Below are 21,841 nucleotides of genomic sequence, written 5' to 3'. Positions count from 1 at the left end.
CAAGACTAATCTGAGCCAGGACGAACTCCTCGCGAGAGGTGATGTTGAAGCTTCCTCCGCCATCTTGGAGATGGGAGTCAGGGGATGGTTGTGGTCGTTCTGCTAATGCAAACAAAAAAAAAAAAAAAACGGGCACATCGGCCACCCCCAAGTAAGGCTATCATCACTGTAATTGTTGGCCAAACCTACAGAAGAAGCAAGGGTGTCAAAGCGGAAACCAGCGACGTTATTAACAGTTTCACCTGCCTGCTGAGGCGAAAGAAGTGAAACGACCGAGAACCGGAAGGATGGTGCAGTCCTGTTCCGCTTACGGCTGCAAGAACCGATATGATAAGGATAAGCCCGTTTCTTTCCACAAGTAAGTGCCGTTCGCGCATCGCGGGGTCGGCCCCTGCTCGCGCTGGGGGCGCGCAGCCGGTTAGGCTCGGAGGCGGAGCCAGAGACGGGCGCGTGTCCGCGCGAGAGCTAGCGTGAGCGGTGTAGGCAGGGGCGGGGTGCGCCCGAGCGCTGCTGGGGGTCTACTCTGGGCCGCGCGGAGGGCTGGTCCGCAGGTAGTCGGAGCCGGCGCCCTGTAGCCGCGGGCTGCGCGTTCTCGGTGCCCGTCGCCACTGCTGTCGCTGACCGTTTCTCACGCTCTTGTTGGGCCGTGAGCGCGAAGCTCAATCGCAGCCTGGAGTTGGCTGGTTCGGGGCGGGCGGGCAAGGCCAGAAGGCCCCGCAGGCGGGTCCTGAGGTCTCCAGGCCGAGAGGCATTTGGGTTTCACCATTAGGTCTTGGAGAAGCCAGGTGGTGATAATTCTCTAGAAGTAAATTTGAAATTAAAAGAAGTCTCTCTTTTTCGTCCTTGCGGTTGTTGGGAGGCCAACATCGTTAAGGACTGTTTTTTAGCCTGGATTTCAGGGAGGATGTGTATGGGCAAATTTCTAGGAACGGACTTTTAAGTTTGAGACAGTTTCTGGTACTGCTAAGATGAACAGTTTATGTTTGCAGCACACGATAATGATAACGTGGAAAATAATACTACGGACCATGATCAAATGCCGTAATAAAGGTCAATACGAGCTATTAGTGGTGCGTAGAGGAAGTCCTGGGAAAAGAGCCTGTCGCACGTCTTTCAGGACTGTTTATCCAAAAGGTGCTGCAGTTAGTCTCAGGAAAAATGTTCTCTGGAAAAGAAAACCTCAAAGTGGAAATGACTTAGTGATAATCAACTTCTTGTCTGCAAAATGTGACTCGATGGCAACTTTATTCAGCCAAATTCAGTACAGTATTTGCAGATTTTATACTTTTATGTCGAATTTTTTTTTGCAAGAATTCCCGACTATAAACGGTAGCTAAGAAATTAAATTAGAACCAGTGGTAAGTTATATGAAGTCTTCGTAGCTAAATAATTACACAAGCAAAATGTTAAATATTTTTCAATTTTTTTGCAGGGGTCATTTATATTAAACAAAGACTTGGGTGCATTTTTATATTCTTGGTACAGTATGAAAAGGACCATACAGAAATAAGAGTGTCTAATGCATAGGGAGATCTTGAGTGTTGATATTTCCCTCTTCGGAGAAGGGAATAGGACACTTAACACTTCCAGAATTCAGTTCAGTATATCTTAACGTTACTAACTGATTTATTGGAATTTCTGAAAGCTGATGAATTGGTCTCTCCAGCATAGGGAATCGGTCAGAAGATGGTGGGTGACACCGTCACACTCATTCAGCTTTCCGCCTCCCCATTCTAGTGATACGGCAGAAGGAATCTAAAAATGTGGAAAACCCTTCATTGGTAGGGAAACTAGGACATTCACACATCAGAAATAGTGAGTTTCTGTGGCTATTAAACAATTGAATGGAAAGGACTAAGCTTCTACATCTCATCCTTTATCTAGAAGAACAAATTTGGGAGAGTAGATGGGAAAGAGCTTGACAGAACCTCACAGACATCCTGAGCACTTGCAGCCCTCAAGTCAGGAAGCCCTAGGTGCTGAATTTTACCAGTGATCGCTGCTGTAGTTTGTACTTCTAGAAGCCATTTCCAGCAGGGATCTTCTAAGAGTGTTTCTTTCCCCAGTTTCTATGTGGTGGTAGTGGGAAGAGTGGACAAAGAGACTGTCGTGAACATCTCTTAGACCTTCAGGATAACAGCAGAGCCAGGCTCTGGCATACTTGGGAAGAGAAACTGGAACATACAGTAGAAACATCCTTCTTTGGCTTCTTTCCAATCCCCCCAGCTTACTAAATCCCTGACCTGGAAAAATAAAATCACAACAAATTTAAAGTATCCCTACCTCTCTTTATCTGGTCCTAACAAACATTTCAGTAGATAAAGAGGTAAATTAAAAACTAAATTTATCATTGCAATTCAGCTGAAATTTGATTAAGTCATATTTGTTAGACTGATTCTAAGACAACCAGAAGCTTCTTTTTCTCAGCATGTAGATATAAACATGCAATTTTGTTTTACATTATACAGAAAAACACTGGTAAAATAATACAGATTCTCCCTATACTGTGTATTTTACTTGACACTTTTAGTGTCTTCAGTACAAAGTTAAACCATAGGAAATGAGATAAGTAAGAGAGCCACATGATTTACTCTTGTGTACTTAGACGTGTGTGGAATACCTGTGATAGTCTGTGAAAGTTATTTACTGTAATGGAGGAGGGAAAAAACCAGTATTAGGCACATGGGCCACCACCCCCAACCTTTCTTCCCCTACTCTTCCCACGGCACACATCCTCCAACAAAGCTAACTTTTATTTTTATGGTCTGTAAATTCTTAATTGGCTTGTCTTAGTAGATTGTATATATCATTATATCTGACATTTCTGTAACTACTGTATAATCCGTTAAGATTTCTATAAGAAATACTTTTTTTTTCTTTAAAGATTTTATTTATTTATTTTTTAGAGACGAGGAGAGGGAGAGAAACATGGACTGGTTGCTTTTCGCACGCCCCCAACTGGGGACCTGGCCCGCATCCCAGGGCGTGTGTCTGACTGGAATCGAACGGGCAGCCTTTTGGTTTGCAGGCTGGTGATCTCAATCCACTGAGCCACCCCAGCCCGGGCTATTTATAGGATCTTTTAAACAAACACATTTAAAGGCACAACTAATAACTCAAAAAAAAAAAAAAAAAAAAAAGCAGAACTAGTGTTTTGATTACTCCTCAGTATGTTAACACCAATGTAAGATAGTTCTTTCCTAAGAAGGGAAGTTTGGATGTGCCTTACCATAAAAAATAAGGTAATAGAAGTAAATTATGTCATCTCTAGGTTTCCTCTTACTCGACCCAGTCTTTGTAAAGAATGGGAGGCAGCTGTGAGAAGAAAAAACTTTAAACCCACCAAGTATAGCAGTATTTGTTCGGAACACTTTACTCCAGATTGCTTCAAGAGGGAGTGCAACAACAAGTTACTGAAAGAGAATGCTGTACCCACAATATTCCTTTGTACTGAACCACATGACAAGGTAATATCTGTTTTTAAATATTGGCTTTTTCCCCCTATTTTTTAAAGTAATGTGTTTATTGTGGAAATTTGGAAAATTCAGAGTCATGGTAAGAAAACAAATGTTACCTGAAACCTACCACTTGGAAATAACCACTGTTAACAGTGATATTCTTTTAAAAACTACAAAATACAGTTTATTAAAGTTAAATATCCTCACACTAAGAAACTTGGTCAAGCTTTGTAATTTACTTTTAAGATCACTCCATACACTACTTGTATGTTGATCAGTTTTGGTTTTTCTTTATCAGTGACAGTTCAGTGTCAAAGTATTTTTCTCCTCAGTTTTAAATACTACTGAGTAGTTCATTAAATTTTATCATTCTGCCTCTTTCTTGTATTCCATTTCTACTTCTGGTAGAAAAGTATAATTAAAACTTAAACTATTTTCTCATTTTGGAATATTTCTTTACCAAGATTCATATTAAAAAGTCTAATTTTCTTAAATTCCACAGATAAATTTTTAAAATTGTTATTTCTAGTTACTAAATTCAAACATACTCTGCATTATTGTTTTAGAAGGAAGATCTTCTGGAGCCACAGGAACAGCTTCCCCCATCTCCTTTAACACCTCCCATTTCCCAGGTTGATGCTGCTATTGGATTACTAATGCCTCCTCTTCAGACCCCCGATAATCTCTCAGTTTTCTGTGATCACAACTACACTGTGGAGGATACAATGCACCAGAGAAAAAGGATTCATCAGCTAGAACAGCAAGTTGAAAAACTCAGAAAGAAGCTCAAGACTACACAGCAGCGATGCAGAAGACAAGAACGACAGCTTGAAAAGTTAAAGGAGGTTGTACACTTCCAGAAAGAGAAAGACATAACAGAGAGAGGTTATGTGATTCTGCCAGATAACTACTTTGAAATAGTTGAAGTACCAGCATAGAAAAAAAAAGAAATTTGTATTGGTTTTTAATGGGGCAATACCACATACCCTCTTCTAGCCTATAAAGGAGTTTCATCTGAAAAAGTAACACTTGATTACTTGTATAAAAACAATTCAGAATATTTTTTAGAAAAATAAATTAGATATATACTGTAAAATTGTTAATGTTTTTGTTTGTAATTCAGGGTTTTTACATTTTAACAAAATATTTTAAAAGTTATAAACTAACCTCAGAGCACCAGTGTAAGTTGGTTTCAAGACTGAGGGGTTGTTTTCTAATTTGAGTATTTATAGAAATAATGTAAAAATGAAAAGGAAAGAGAATGAGAACAGTACAGTAAGGGTGACTTATGTTTAAAATTTAAAATTAGTTTATTGAGAGAACTTAGTTATATTTTAAATCAGAAGTATGGGTTAGATCATAACTTTTCAGAATATATATAATCTTATTCACATTCTTATTTGTAAAGTCAGATTCATTTATCTTTCTTAATTACTTGTCAAAGGTAATGTGGCAATTCAACCCTTTAAAAAAGGGTATCTTCAGAGCAGAAACTGTAGTCATTTCATACCTAATTAATATGGTTAAATAACTATATAATGAATGGAGTTTTAAAAAGTGGGCCCCTCTTTTTCCTCCCACTGTCTAGCATTATAAAATTAAAAGTGTATCTCCAGTGGAAGAAACATTCTCTAACAAACTAGGCATTGTTATCCATGAAGTAAGAAAAATGGGGGCCTGATCTGTGGTATGCTTTTTTTCTCTCATTACCCCTAAGTTCCCCAACTATAGTTACATGTGCATCCAAGTCTCTTAACAAACATTTGCATCCAAGTCTCTTAACAAAAATGTATCCAGGTCTCTTAACAAACTCTCAGTAGAGTTTGATTTGTATCATAATATCATAATCTTGAACCTGACTAATTGCTTTTGGTCAAGGCTTCACATAAAAATTTATTTCTCCACTTTAAAACAAAAATTTTTTGTCCTCACCTGAGGACATTTTTTCCCCCTCGCTTTTGGAGAGAGAGAGGAAGGGAGGGAGAGAAACATCAATTGGTCGCCTCATGTATGCCCAGGCCGGGGATATTACACGCCCAGGATGGGGATTGGACCCATAGCCTTTCAGTTACAGGACGACGCTCCCAACAGACTGAGCCACATTAGCCAGGGCAATTTCTTGACTTTTAACACAAATTAGATATTAAACCCCATTTTATTTAAATGAGTACTTTGTATTCAGAAGCAGCCTAATATGTACTGTTTATTTTCCTGAATGTCGAGATTTAAACACTGAGGTTTCTGTTCAAACTGTGAATTGTATTCTTTGTGATAAATTTTACATATATTTGAAATGAAATATGTTCTGAGTAAACAGGTACTGCCATAGTACTTACCTACTTAGATTTAGAGTATTTCAACTGTAATTATTTTATATCTCAAAGTATGCTAGGATAGTTGAGTAACAAACCTTTTAAGGCAGTATTAAAGGTATGAAACAATGATGTTCACAAGTGTCTTTTGTAGACCTGCTTTTCAGTGTAATTCACTGCCATGCTGTGAATGGATAGTACTTTGATTCATGGAGATTTGATTTTTGATGAACCAGTATTTCAATAATGGAAAATTTTTATTAGAAGATACCTAGATTTTATTATATAGTCTGATAATACTTAGAACTCACTCTAATGAATCAAAGGACTTTTTCCAGTTATTCGTGGATCTCATCACTGTTTCTGGAAGTTGCAATCTCCTGGAAGATAAGTGGGTAAATATTTTGCCAAAGTATATTTATCTAACTTGTCGCCTACACAAAGGCAAATCTGTGTGTGTGTGTGTGTGTGTGTCCCCAGAACCAGCACTCCAACAATTCACTTGTAAAAGTGGTAATAATAATCACTTTTAGCATCTTAGCATTATGATGCAACCTGAAGCTATTTCCTTTTCATAACAGACGTAAATCCATGTTTGGAAAGAACTGAGCAAGAACACGTCTACCAACTGTTTGCATATAAACAAGTTATCATAGTTTAACATAGGGATTTTGAGGTACAGGTGCTTATTTCTGAATTTGAAATGTAACATTTGTTGAATGTTTTTATAATTCATCTTGTCTATTGTACTATTTTTGACATTGTCAAGAAAAGGAGACATTTTAGACTACAGTAGGTCATGTTCAAGCATAATGAAACCCATTCTGAAACAGGGACAAGGCCTCAATCTGAAACAAATTGGGAGAGGACGCATGTGAACTGCAGCGTATTCTGAATGTTTGTTTTAAGCATATATAGTAACGTATAAAATTTCCACCGATGTGTGACGTAATCTGTCATAATAGTGAGAAATACTGTTTATTAATAGAACTGCTAGGAAAACTATAGAATCAGCAAATTTTAGAATTAGAAGGAACTTAGAAATCATTGAACACTAGCCCAAGCGCTAAACCCTGAAGAAATTTCCTTGTAAAATATCTCCGACAGTGGTCATCTGAACTCTGCCATTTACGTTTAAGCAGTTCTGCTTAGATTCTTTAAAATGGGTTTCTGGATTAGAATAGAATAAGTTGCCACCGTTTAAACTTGTTTATAATACAAACATAGACTCAGTTTGAACTGCTGCATAGTTTGTCAAACTCCAAATTACAGAAATTTTAAATTTTTGTAAAATAATTTAAGTGTTTACTAATTGTATACCTGTTATGTGTGCTAAAAATATCTCTGTCATTGCAGTAAAGAAATAATGGTGTCTAAAATTACTAGCAAAACTTTTTACTTGGAAATCCAAGTACATGAGGAGATTGTGTTCCTTTAACAGTAACTTGTGTAATCCCTTTCTCAGAAGTATAATAATGGTGAAGGCAAATGAAAATTTCACTTGACATGGATTTTTTTAGGTTAAATTAATGCTCTCTGATCATTATCAAAACAATTATACCCACATGCACACACCTAACACCTATGACTTTTATAAACAGTAGGCAACATAAAATAATGTATTGAAAAGTCCACATGATCTGTAAAAAGAAAACTCCATTTGTATTCCAGAATTTTTAAAAGGCAGCCAGCCTTGAGTAGCATTTAAAGGAGAAAAAGTGAACAGATTTACTTGAGTGGTTATTACTCTTGCTAATGTTGGGGAGTGAATTGGATGACCAGTGAATGAAGAGCATTGCTCTTGTCTATGGTAACAGATGTTTCTGGGCATTATGGTTTAATACAGTTGTGTATTAAAATGCAATCCTTGATGTGAAAGAAAAATATCAGAGAACAAACTGATTTTTGCAGACAAGCAAAACAATTACAATTACTGAACTTCACAGGAAAGTTAGCTCAAAGTAATATTCTCTTACGTTCCATGTCTTGATATATACTTTTTTTTACCTTGGATGTGGTTTTATTCTACTGAGAATTTTTTTCTTAGTGATAAATATTTTTTAACACAAAATTTGTTGAGAATCTTCACTTTTTTAATATCCTAAGGTAGATGAGTAAACTTTTAATTGTTTTAACGATTTTTGGTGAGAGAAACTACAATATTAGTAACTTCTGGAATGGCTGCATGAGAAGCTCTGACCTGCTCCCCTCCGTAACTAGTATTACTGGTGAAAATAAATTTTAAACAACCACTTAAAGCCTGCAGATTGTCCTAAAGGCACTAAACATAAGAAACATTGAGGAAAACCTAAATCTTCACGAACTTTAAATTAGTTTATGGCACCTAACACCACAACCTATTCTCCCTACACCCCGCCCCGCCGCAACTCACACACAGCTTAGAGCTACAGTAGTTCATGCTGAGAGGGTACCGCCAAGCAGACAATGGTCCCTCTCTTCCCAATTCCTAACCAAGGACTGGAGTATCAGGGAGGGACAGGCTGCCAGTATTTCTCAGGCCCCTCTAGCTTTGTGTTGCAAAGGCTAAGCTCCACGTAAGTGTAAGCCAAGAGGTCAGAACTCCCTTTTCCCAACCAGCTCCCACACGGATGGAGGGTCTCCCCCAGATACAGCTGGCTAAGAGCACTGGCACCCTGATCACCTCTCCTGATGCTCGTCCATAGGGTAAACTTCCCATGTCAACAGGGCCAGCCCAAGAAGACTGGTGGCCTCTATCCTGACTGAGCTCTATACAGCTGGCCTGTCAATCCTAGAGAGGCAGGCCAGGGTCCTCGCCACCAGCACCGGAACAGTGACAGGGGAGGCAGCCCGTGCGAACCAAGAGCTCTGAAGCTCTTCCCAAAAGAACAGATTTGGAAGAGCGGGGAAGTTCAAGCCTGTCCCCGCAACTGTGGTGGTGGTCTGAAGACCTTGGTTCTTTTCCTCTCGAAAGATTTCAAACGAGAGACACAAATGGCAAAGCAGGCAACGGTTTATTGGCAAAAGGAAAGTGCACTTGGAAGACTTCCAAGTGGGCGAGACAGAACAAACCTATTGCCCCGCTGGGTTACAAACAGGGTTTTTACACTTGCTCCAACTCCCTGCTCACCTCCTGGTTCCCCTACCACCGCCCCGCCCTCCCGCTGGTTTGTTCCTGCGCATGCACGCACAGATCTCTGCCAGTAGTAGGCAGTCCTCTGCCTGCCCTGTTCGTGTTTGAGGCCATGCACGCGTGCCCCTCACAGGGGTGTTAAGGGTGTGTAACTGTCCTAGACAGTATCAGGAGCAGTAAGCCATTTGATTTTCAGCTGATAGTTGTTTAAGATCCGTATTTCCTTTCCCCATCGATCCCCTCGGTTATGTTTAGGGTTGGCATTTTCCTTCCCCTATCTGTCCTCTCACCGGCTCACATCTAGCTGGCTTACCTATTCCAACAAGCCTAGGAGTCCTCTCAAGAACAATGGAGATCATAGGTTCTTTGGGATTCATAGCAGCACAATTTACAATAGCCAAGTACTGGAAGCAACCTAAGTGCCCATCAGCAAATGAGTGGATCAAAAAACTGTGGTATATTTAAACAATGGAATTCTATGCAGCAGAGAGAAAGAAGGAGCTTATACCCTTTGCAACAGCATGGATGGAACTGGAGAGCATTATGCTAAGTGAAATAAGCCAGGTGGTGAGGGACAAATACCATATGATCTCACCTTTAACTGGAACATAAACAACAGAAGAAAAAAGCAAACAAAATATAACTAGAGACATTGAAGTTAAGAACAATCTAACAATAGCCAGGGGGGGAGTGGGGAGGGGACAGTGAAGAGAGGGAATTACAGGACGTACTATAAAGGACACATGGACAGATTCATGAGAGAAACCAAGATGGAGGCGTAGGTAGACACACTGCGCCTCCTCACACAACCAAAAGAGGGACACAACAACAATTTAAAAACAAAAAACAACCAGAACTGACAGAAAATCGAACTGCCCGGAAGTCCGACAACCAAGGAGATAAGGAAGAAACGTTCATCCAGAGTGGCAGGAGGGGCGGAGACAAGCAGCCAGGGCAGAGGGGACTTGTGGCGACGTGGCCGAACCCTGAGACTGCAGGATTGTGGAATGAACAGGGCAGGCAGTGCGGCCGATAGCAGCCCCCGCAGCCCCACATTTGCGCACAGATAAACCAGAAGGAATGAGGCGGGGGGAGCGAAGCAGACCGTGCAGCCCAGGGCTCCAGTGCCAGGAAATAAAGCCTCAAACCTCTGATTGAAAACACTCGTGGGGGTTGAGGCGGCAGCAGGAGAGACTCCCAGCCTCACAGGAGAGGTTGTTGGAGAGACCCACGGGGGCCTAGAGCGTGCACAAGCCCACCCACTCGGGAATCAGCACTGGAGGTGCCCAGTTTGATTGTGGGTAGCAGAGGGAGTAACTGAAATCCAGCAGAGTGGAGCAAGCACCATTGCTCCCTCTCGGCCCCTCCCCCACATACAGCGTCACAGCGCAGCAACCAGTGTTACCCCGCCCCAGGAACATCTAAGGCTCCACCCCTTTATGTAACAGGCATGCCAAGACCAAAAAAAAAAAAGCCCAAATGAAAGAACAGATCAAAACTCCAGAAATAATTCAACTAAGCCACAAAGAGATAGCCAACCTATCGGATGCACAGTTCAAAGCACTGGTAATTAGGATGCTCACAGAATTGGCCGAATTTGGTCATAAATTGGATGAAAAAAATGAAGGCTATGCTAAGAGAAACAAAGGAAAATGTACAGGGAATCAATAGTGATGGGAAGGAAACTGGGACTCAAATCAACGCTGTGGACCAGAAGGAAGAAAGAAACATCCAACCAGAAAATGAAGCAACAAGAATTCAGAAAAATGAGGAGAGGCTTAGGAACCTCCAGGACATCTTGAAACATTCCAACATCCGAATTATAGGGGTGCCAGAAGGAGAAGAGGAAGAACAAAAAGTTGAAAACTTATTTGAATAATGAAGGAGAACTTCCCTAATCTGGCAAAGGAAATAGACTTCCAGGAAGTCCAGGAAGCTCAGAGAGTCCCAAAGAAGTTGGACCCAAGGAGGAACACACCAAGGCACATCATAATTACATTACATAAGATTACACAGAAGGAGAGAATCTTAGAAGCAGCAGGAGATAAGGACACAGTTAACTACAAAGGAGTTTCCATAAGACTGTCACCTGATTTCTCAAAAGAGATCTTACAGGCAAGAAGGGGTGGAAAGAAGTATTTCAAGTCATGAAAGACAAGTACCCACATCCAAGATTGCTCTATCCAGTAAAGCTATCATTTAGAATGGAAGGGCAGATAACGTACTTCTCAGATGAGGTCAAGTTCAAGGAGTTCATCATCACCAAGTCATTATTATATGAAATGTTAAAGGGATTTATCTAAGAAAAAGAAGATAAAAAATATGAACAGTAAAAAGGACAGCAAATTCATAGTTATTAACAACCACACCTATAACAAAAACAAGAGCAAACTAGGCAAACAACTAGAACAGGAATAGAACCACAGAAATGGAGACCACATGGAGGGTTATCAACAGGGGAGTGGGAGGGGGAGAGAGGGGGGAAAGGTACAGAGAATAAGTAGCATAAATGATAGGTGGAAAATAGACAGGGGGAGGGTAAGAATAGTATGGGAAATGTAGAAGCCAAAGAACTTATATGTATGACCCATAGACATGAACTATAGGGGGGGAATGTGGGAGGGGGGTAGGCAGGATGGAGTGGAGTGAAGGGGGGAAATGGGACAACTGTAATAGCATAATCAATAAATACATTTTTTTTTAAAAAGGACGCATGGACAAAATCAAGGGGGAGGGTGGAGGAGGGGGAGGGAGGTGGGTTCCGCTGGGGTGGGGTGGAGGGATGGGGAGAAAATGCAGACAATTGTAAATGAATAAAAATAAATTAATTAATTAAAAAAAAATCTCCTACTAACTCCCCAAAAGGGCCTAAATCTAATTGGATGACACTGCAGAGCAATTTTGCCCCAGGGCATCATTAAAAACAGCAATCAACTGGCAATTGGAGCTAACATCTGAGTGTGATACCAATAAAGGCATATAGTTTAACAAAGAAATGAGGAAAATGTGCAAAGAAAGGGCTGTTAAAACCTCACTCTGGTGCATGCCCAAGGCTGTACCTTCTAAGGCGTGAAATCAGAGAAAAAGTTTTCCCAAGCAAAATGAAGTCAAAAGGCTGTGGGCTGATGTATTGAAAGTGTTAAAAGAAAAAGAAAAAAAACACCTGTAAACCAAGAATTCAGCATCTGGCAAAACTGCCCTTCGCAAGTGACAGAGAAATTAGAGCATTCCCAGACAGACAAGAGCTCAGGGGATTCATTCCCACTAGACCTGCCCTACGGAAAATGAAGCAGGGAGTCCTGAAGGTTGCAATAAAAGGAAACGCTAACTTGAAGCAGTGTGGTAACAAATTAGAGTGTAATAACTTTCGGATGTAAAATTTAATCCCCACAGTAATGACAAAACAGCATAGAATATGCACAAGAAGAAAAGAGAAGGGAATGAAGTGTTTCACTATAAAAATCAATGAAACACAAGAGAAAATAGAGCAGAATTAGAATGAAGCACATCTTTCAGTAGATTCAGTGCAGGAAATGGACAAAAATACTATGAAACGCTGAAATCAAATAACTAGATGACACAAATTAGTCCCTCTGTATCGGTAATTATATGTAAATGGTAACTCTAATCAAAAGATACAGATTGGAACAATGGATTTTAAAAAGAACAAAAACTTGATCTATCTGCTGTCTTTAATAGACTCACTTTAGATCCAAAAACACAAATAGATTAAAAGCGAAAGGATGGAAAAAGGTATTCCATGCAAATAATAACCAAAAGAGAGCAGCAATGGCTATAGTAATATCAGACAAAATACGCTTTAAATCAAAATGTTCACAAGAGACAAAGAACATTTTATGTTAATAGAAGTTTCAATACAGCATAAGATTGTGTCATTAAGGGGCACATATGAGATTGTGGCCACTTAATTTGGAGGTTCAGATTCGCAGATGATAAAAACCCCAATTCAAAGGTGAATAGTTAAGCACTTCATTAAGTGAGAGCAAAGAGAAAGCAAGAATCAAGAGCATACATCACCAGAGGGGAAATCACCAACACCCAAACCTAGACGCTGGGGAATCCCAGAGACAGCATTCGGTGTCTGACTGGGAAAAGTTCGGAGGGAAGCGTCCTTCCATCAGGTGAGATTCCAAAGTCTTACTTTGGGGGCTATGTTTAAATAGTTTTTAAACAAGGGTGGCCTTATGTGACTTGGTCAACAGGTCCTTCAGGGAGAGGGTCCCGTTTCCCTCCCCTCCCCCGAAGGAGCAGTTAAACATTAAGAGTACTAAGGCCCTTTTTCCCCAGGAGACAGCACATCAACATTCTTGTTCTTACAATAAAGGTCACGGCTCGGGCATAAACAGGGAGGATTCTTAATGTTCCTTTAACCCGTCAAAGATATAACATTTATAAACATTTATGCAACTAATAACAGACCATCAAAAATATAAAGCAAAAATTGACAGAATTGAAGGGAGAAAGATTTCTGCAAAAATGAAGGTGAAGTAAAAATATTCTTAAACAAAAACTTAGGGAATCTGTTGCTAGATAACTCATCTTAAAATAAGTACTAGAGAAAGCTGAAAGCAAGTGACACCCCATAGTAATTTGAATAAAAAAATGCAAAGATTGCCAGTAATTGTGTAGGTAATTATAAAGACAGTATAACTGCCTTTTTTCTCTTAACTGATTTAAAAAGCAATGATCCCAAACTGTGTGTTATTGTATTGTTAGGCCTATAACAGAGAGAAATGTAATCTATTTGACAATAACAATTGGGCGGGAAGAAAGCTGTGCTGCAGTAAGTAGATAGCACCAGATGGTAACTTGAATCCGTAAGGAGAAATGCAGATTCCAAAGGAAGGAAACTCTGACATATGCTACAACATGAATGAACCTGGAGGGCTCCAATTTATATGAGGTACTTCAGTCAAAATCACAAAGACAGAAATAGAATAGTGGCTTCCAAGGGTTGCGGAGAGGGGGCTACGGGGAGTTATGGTTTAATAGGGGTAGAGTTTCAGATTCCCAAGATGAACAGATTTATGGGGATGGATGATGGTGGTGGTTGCACAAGGTGAATATATTTATTACCACTGAACTGTACACTTATAAATGTTTAAGATGGCAAATTTTATGTTATGTGCATTTTACTATAATGTTTAAGAAAAGTGATGTGGGCCCTGACTGGTGTGGCTCTGTGGGTTGGGCGTGGGTCTGCGAGCAAAAGGCTGCCAGTTCAATTCCCTGTCAAAGCACATATCTAGGTTGCGGGTTCACCTCCCGGTTGGGCCATGTACGAGAGGCAACTATTGGTATTTCTTTTTCATGTCGATGTTTCTCTCCCTCTCTTCCCTTGTGTCTAAAAATAAATAAAATCTTCAAGGAAGAAAAGTGATGTGGGATTATTGAAGCTCAGGCTGATGAAACAATTCATACAGCTGTAATTTTTTAGGTAGAGCGGCTATGACTTCCTGTCTTGGTAGTGTGGCCTAATGTAGTAGGTGTCCTATCGGGTCCAGTGGCACAGCCTCCCCTATCACCCAATCTGGGTACTCAAGGTGTGCCCTTTGTGTGGGCTGAGTACACCCTCCCCTTGTAGTTGAGCGTTAACTGTTGTTGGCAAGCCAGTCAGCTGCAAGGACTGGCTGTGACCACTGACCACCAACCTCTGCCTTCCATAGAGGATCAGCTGTGCAGGGGCAGGGTGGTGGTGCTCTGATGTGGTCTGTAGCTCTCCACTGGGTGTGCAGGGTCTGGGGTTTCCTGGGTGGTGCAGGCCAAGTTCAGCCTCCACCTGTGCTCTGCCTGTGGCCACCCTGCCTGAGCTATAAAGCAATCTGAGGTGGCTGCTACTTGCGCTAGGCTTGGAGATTCCCAGGCGAAGCCAAGCTTTGAATTGAGGCTGGCTGCTGCTAGTGCCAGGCCTGGGGCCACTTAGCGAGAGGTACAGGGTCTAGGGGCTTACTTTGGCCTGCTGTTGCTTGTTTGACAGGATTTAAGAAGTTGTGAAGCAGGAGGCAGGATCAGCTTGGATGGGCTATCTATAAGCTGGGTGGGATGGAGTCTCAGGGATCTCCAGGGCAGGGCAAACAGTGTTATGCAGGTTGATAAAGCCTCAGACATGGCACCCGCCTGCGGGCTCTTTGGCTCTGTGGGGGGAAGGTTCAAAAAAGGGACAATGGCTTCTGCCCACCTTTCTGTCTGGGAGAAATCTCTCCACCATCTCCCTCCTTGATGCCAACCCCTTCAGTTCCTCCATATGCCACTGACGCCTTTTAAGCTGCTACCCTGATGCTGGAGCTCACAGGGAGTGAATCTGATTAAGTCTGTGTGTGGGTTCTTTAAGGGGAACTGCTTGGGACTCTAGAAGTTTCTTCTCCCAACTCAATCCCTGCTGGTTTTGCAGCCAGAAATTGAGGGAACTTATCTTCCTGCCACTGGAACACTGGGCTGGGGGTCCTGGTGTAGGGCTGAGACTTTTAGCTCCTAAGTTATCCCTCTCGAATTTTCATCCACCACACACATGTGGATGTGGGACCTGCTGTTCCACATCTCCGCCCCTCCTACCAGTGTGGATGGATGTGGTTTCTTTAATTCTGTAGCTGTCAGACTTCCATTCAACTCGATTCCTGATGGTTCTGAGTGATGGTTGTTTATATATTTTAGTTTTAATTTTGATTATGTTGTGTGAGGAGGCAAGCTTTACCTATGCTGCCATCCTGACCAGAAGTCCTCCAATGTCTTATTTTCTCATGGGCATATAAGGAAGCCCTTTCTCTTTCTTCTTTATATAGATTTCTGTAACATATAATTTAGTTGTCATACATTTTTGGGAGAACAATTATTTATTTTATTTATTTTTTTATTAAAAAAAGATAAATAATATCATTAAAAATAATGAGAATTATTTTTTAAATGTTCTCACTGACCCTTCTGAATTCAGAAACTAATATTTATACTGAGTCTTTTAGTCTCCATGGCACAGAATAGGGGAGAATATGCCCTAATTCATTTTACGTGGCCGGTATACCATGACCAGGCAAAACAGGGCATGAAAAGAAAACTGCAGGCTGAGCTCATTCACTCTGAGATAAAGCAAGTTAAGTTTATAAAATTCTATAAACGTAAGGTTTAAGTCTATAAAATTCTATTAATGTAATTTACCAGATTAATGGAATGAAGGAGACAAACCAAATAGAATTATCAATGTATGCAGGGCCAGAAGGATAAATTTTAACACACATTCATGATTAAAAAAGAGAAAGTCCTGGCTGGTGTGGCTCAGTGGATTGAGCACAGGCCCACAAACCGAAAGGTCGCTGGTTCAATTCCCTGTCACAGCACGTGCTGGGGTCAGGTCCCTGGTTGGAGGTGCAGGAGAGACGGCCAATTGATGTCCCTTCCCCTCTCTCTAAAAAATAAAAATCTTTAAATGGGATGGTATAATAATATCATAAAAATGGGTAAGAGAAATAAGAACTTAAAAGGAAAAAATCATCAAAATTCATAGAAAATATGATAGTTTTCATAGAAAATCCAAAACACCCTACAATAAAGTCTCAGGGACTTGTGAAATAATTTAACAATGTTACTGGACACAAAATCAATACGAAAATTAATTGTGTTAGTCTATCCTATCACCAAAAAATTAGAAAATGTCATTTTAAAACAATACATTTGTTTAACATGTTAAATCACTGTATTGTACACCTGAAACTAATATAACCAATATGGGATTGTATACCAACTACACTTCAATAAAAACTAAGTTTATAAAGCCAATACATTTGCAATAAAAACATGAAATACCTAAGAATAAATTTTTTAAAGATTTTATTTATTTTTAGAGAAAGGGGAAGAGAGGGAGAGTGAGAGAGAGAGAAACATCCATTGGTTGCCTCTTGCACCTACCAGACCGGGGCAAACCCGCAACCCAGGCATGTGCTCTGCCCAGGAATTGAGCCGACAACATTTTGCTCTGTGGGACGATGCCCAACCAACTGAGCCACACCAGTGAGGTCCTTAATAAATTTAATAAGAGAAATCCAAAATCTTTATAGAGGTGATTATAAACCTTTATTTAAAATGACCTAAACAAAACACATTCGTAAATAGAAAGATTCAATAACAAAGTTTCTGAGAGCAATTGAGACCTTGTTCTCTGGCACATGTTGTCCATTTGGTTCAAATAAACTCTCATAAACAAATTTTTTAAAAACAGCACCATTTCTCCCCCAACTGATTCATATATCCTGTGCAAAAGACCATCAAGGTCATGAAACCGAAACCACAAAAAACCGTCAGCGCACACCCGCGAGAGCTACAAAAATTCCGAAATCTGACACTATCCGGCAGAGGGAGGATGCAGAGCAATGATCCTGCCAGACAGAGCATAAACTCATGCAATCCTTCTGAGGAACAATTTGGTAGTGACCAAAAAAAAAGAGGAGATGTGGAAACATTATGACAAAACAATTATATTCTTGCTGTCTAATTAAGAAACTCAACATTTACACATGGGGGCCTACTCTACAATGTTCAGAGAAGCAGTGTGTATTTGAGTAAAAAATTGTAAGCTATCTAAATGCCCATCAAAAGGATTGTGGGCACATAAGTGATGCATTAAATGGAATTCTAGACAGTACTGAAAACGACTGCACTGGTCCACGTGGATGAATCTCATAAACATAATGTGGGTTTGCAAAGTAAGCTGCAGAAGACTTCGTACAAGAGAATCCATGCAGAATAATATAATTTACATGAACTTTAAAAATAGGCCAAATAATAGCAGCATTGCTTAGAGATACATATCTATGAAGCAAAAATATTTATAAATGTCTTAGGATGATATACATATAACTTAAGAGAATGGATACTTCTGAAGGGTAAGGAGATTCAGTCAGAGACGGATATGCAGGAGATTTCAAACTTTACTGATAACATTTTATTTCTTAACCTGACACATTGTGGTGTTCTCTTATTCAGAACATATTTTTTTAATTGCAACCAACAGTCAGTAGGTGGCAGGAAAGGCTTGGTATCTGCAGTGTCTGAGAAAGAGATGTTTTTCTTCTCTTGACACGAAAACAGTATCTCCTTTAAAGTCCCTGTGGCCAAACGTCACTCTTCTTTAAATTAAAATGAATTAGCTAAAACCATTATTTTCTGTTTTCATACATAGTTGCATTCTGGTATTCATTGTTCCTATGTACTTCGGTTTTTCTTTCGAAACTTATTTAACTTCCCAAAGGGGCAACTCTGGCTTTTATTCTCCTGTTGTCACTACTGCCATGCTTTTGTGAGCAGAGCTTGCACTCCAGGTTCCTGATAACAGAGGGTTATTGAAGCATGCTTCGCACACACACACACACACACACACAGGAAAGCTTCCCACCTCCTCACTGTCCTTACCATCTTTCATTCCTTGGATGCAAACCATATCGCTGAAATCTGCTTTGAGACTCACTTCCAAAAACTTTCTTTTGCCTTTTTTTGTCCTCCAATTCCATGAAAATTAAACATTGATCTTACTTTGTTATGCAGAGCAACAACTAAACAATGTAGACTAGCTCAGCAAAAACATCCACTTGCTTGTTTTCCTAAGTAACGCAGCTAAGTTACTTAGGAAGACTAAGTAATGTCTTCCTAACAGACATTCTGGTTTTCCCCTAAAACAGAGTTGAAAATTGAGGGTCAGGGTCTGAATCTGGCCAGAAGATGTATTTTGTGGGGCCACAACCTATTTAAAATGTTTTCTGTGTCAAAATTAAAAATCAAGAGAGATCACAAAAAATCAAAATCGAATGTTACTTTTGAAAAATCAGAAATTCTGGCAATACCATTCCATGTGGCCCAGTGGGCTGGAGCAGAGCAGGGCTGCCCACATCTCTGGGAGGAAAATATGCAGGTCAGCTTCCCCAGTGCTCTCACCATCGGCTGTTACTTGTTTGGTTCTAGACAGTGAGAAAACAAGCCTTTCCACGTTTTTGATGGGTTTTTTTTTTTAGGCAACCAATATGAACATACCTTTTATTCTCTTTTAATAAATTGACTTCCTCTTAACATTTTATATTCAACCCAAATTTTATGATTATGACAAAATTTCAGACCAAAACTTCACCTGATTAAATTTGTTAGAAACTCACAGGAACTACTATAAAGGACACATGGACAAAATCAAGGGGGAGGGTAGAGGTGGGGGAGGGAGGGGGCTTAGACTGGGGTGGGGTGGAGGGATGGGGAGAAAAGGCATACAACTGTAATTGCATAACAATAAAAATTTTTTAAAAATGTTGTTAGAAACTCTCTTGCTGCCTTGCAGAATAGAACTGGCATTTCCAAATGTGTCTCAAATACATATGCAAGTCACAGTAAACAAAACAGCCCAAACTTTTCTTCCAGTTAAATTTGGCCGTTGTTATATAAATACGACCTTAAGACTAGAGCCCTTGAAGTAATTTGGTTCAGTGTTTAGCTTGAGAGCTATCATAATCCTGTCCTTCAGCTCCTTGACATTTAAACTGCCTCTTTACACAGAAAGAAAGGGTCACTGGTTAGCCCAGCAGGATTCAGGCAGCGCAAGCACAGGCTCTGAAGCTCTTCTCCTCCCATAATTCTAGGGATGACTTTCATTGTTATCTTGCCCTTACCATCTCACTGTTTTATGCATAAACATAATCTCCACGTGTTGTATTTATGTAACAAGTCATTCCCTCAGTCAAATAAATATATTACTGCTACAGGTTTAAAGAGTTATCACATATGACCACTTCGTTTGGGAGGTTATCTTAGGAGTTGGGTAAGTGGTTTGGAGTTTGAATTTCCAGGCCCTAATTAAGGTTCCTGAAGGTGAATGCTGTGGTTGATCTTCAGCATCCATTCCACTGCAGATGAGTAGGCTCTGAACCAGCACGGCAGCTTCATCCTTCTTGCCTGTGACTGGCTTAGGACTGGAAGAGCAAATTAGTTCTCACACTTGAGATGAAAGGGGGACTCTGGGACAAAGTTCTCCTTTCTCTTGAGAGTCATAGGAGACAGACTTCTAGTTAAATGTGGTGGACTGGAAAAATGCCTTCATTGGAAATGAAGTTTCTTGGCCAACTGAAACTTCATTAAAATACTAGAAATGGGATTAAAACCAATACATTCATAGGGGCAAAATAATGGGAAAAAAGACAAAATTTTGGGAGACAAAAGAGAGATAGATGAGTGATAACTGACTTAATGAACCCAAGAAAGCTGAAACCTAGGCCAATTCTTGAATACCAAAAATGCCAGGAATTGGAGGCATTAGACATCGGGGAAGTGAGGGGTGCCTATAAAGACAAAAGCAGGATAATTTTGTACTGTTAGTATAACAAGTACTGGACACCGGACTGCCTTTTCTCCTCTGAGCAAAACATTACGTTACCTGACTGAATGGGTCCATTTGCCTGCACGCATCAAAGCCTAATGAGACACAAACAGGAGCTTGCAGACAAGAAAGTAAAAATTTATTAATTAAGGATGTGGCACCATGCCCAGAGCCACAGGTGAGCTAATGCTCAGAGACCTGGCTCCCCAATCCATGTGTGGATTATATAGGGATTTAACCCCATTAATCACGCTGACGAAAGGAGTTAGGGTTGTGGTCTCTACTGATTGGTTGGTTCTTGGGTTGGGAGTAATTGATCATATCATCTGGTTTTGATGTGAGCCGTGGAGTCGGTCTGTCTGATTTCATAAGTATTTGTTCAGTAGGCCGTTCTGCTTTCCAAGGTCAGGAGCTAAAACACAACTGAGTTACTTTTAGTTTGATTGAAAACTCTGTCTCTGTAGTCATTAGACCCAGGATCTTATTCCTAAGTCCACTGGCTGCTGACCAGAACCTCATTGTACTGAGAGCCTGATAATTAAGAAAGGAAGAGGGAGGTGGGTAAGTCAGGGTGCTGTGTGAGGTTAGTTTGAGTCATAAAGGGAAAATAATCAAAACAAAAAGCCACATTAAAGAAAATAAAGTTTCTGCATGGTTATAACTAGAGTTTCATTCTCTTAAGATATTGAACCAAAGGGAATCTGGCCCATGTAAGGATGGGGCTAGGCAGAGGGTACCGTGTGAAAATGTGGAGTAAAGTATTACGTTAAATAATGACACGCTTCCCCAAGGCGTGGAAAAGTGAATGGGGCACAAAATTTAAGGGAGTACCAAAAAGCTCAGAAATCAAGGTAACATTTGTTTTACCTCAATCCTCATGTTTATGATTTTCTTTACTCACTATATATATCTTCTTTCACCTCTGCCCTTATGTCGTCACTTTCCTACTTTCTTAACTGCATCCTTGAGAAGTTACCACAGTGAGGGGATCTTAGTGAACTCTCAGGCTTCGTTATGTTTGTTGAAAATGTTTATTTCAACGTGATTTTGAAAGATAATGCTATGGGGTTCACAATTCTAAGTTGGCTAGTTTTCTCTGGGCACTTGAATGTTATTCCACCACCTTCTGACTTATATTCAGTCTAAATGTGATGTTTTTGCACACGATCTGTCTTTCCTACTTGCTTACTTTCGAGATTATTTTCTTTAGTGTTCTGCATTTTTGTTGTGGTGTGGGTTCCTTTCTTTCTTTTTTACATGTTTACATGAAAGTAAACAATCACTATTAGATTACCTCATCAATACAGTATGTGCTTCTCACCTCCTCTTTTTACATAGCATAAATGCAATCAATATTAGGGGATAAGATGCTTATTTCAAAAGCACTCTTTAAAAAGGATGGAGGGTTCAACATTGTACTATTAAATTTTACTTTTATCTTTACGCTACCTAATTTGAACAACATGTGTGAAACATTATTTTGGAAAAGAATACTTTTATTTAAGTATTTGGCTAGAATCTTTGATCAAATCTGACTTACCACGCTGTTCTTTAACATATGTCTAAAAAAAGACAGAGAATTATGCACCTGAAACAGATT

The 21,841-nt window shown here is 40.1% G+C and overlaps 1 protein-coding gene across 1 annotated transcript; it reads left to right on the top strand.

Moving 5' to 3' along the window:
• Positions 1-59: 59 nt before the first annotated feature.
• On the top strand, positions 60-7,908 carry THAP1 (THAP domain containing 1). The gene is made up of 3 exons (XM_024578867.4): positions 60-358; positions 3,272-3,467; positions 4,025-7,908. Exons 1-3 carry the CDS (start codon positions 288-290, stop codon positions 4,394-4,396), a joined length of 639 nt encoding a protein of 212 aa, XP_024434635.1. The 5' UTR covers positions 60-287; the 3' UTR covers positions 4,397-7,908.
• The last annotated feature ends 13,933 nt before the right edge of the window (positions 7,909-21,841 follow it).

This window comes from Desmodus rotundus, chromosome 13 (genome assembly GCF_022682495.2).
Source record: "Desmodus rotundus isolate HL8 chromosome 13, HLdesRot8A.1, whole genome shotgun sequence".
Taxonomy (NCBI): Eukaryota; Metazoa; Chordata; class Mammalia; order Chiroptera; family Phyllostomidae; genus Desmodus; species Desmodus rotundus.
This window is presented reverse-complemented; position numbering and strand designations above follow the sequence as displayed.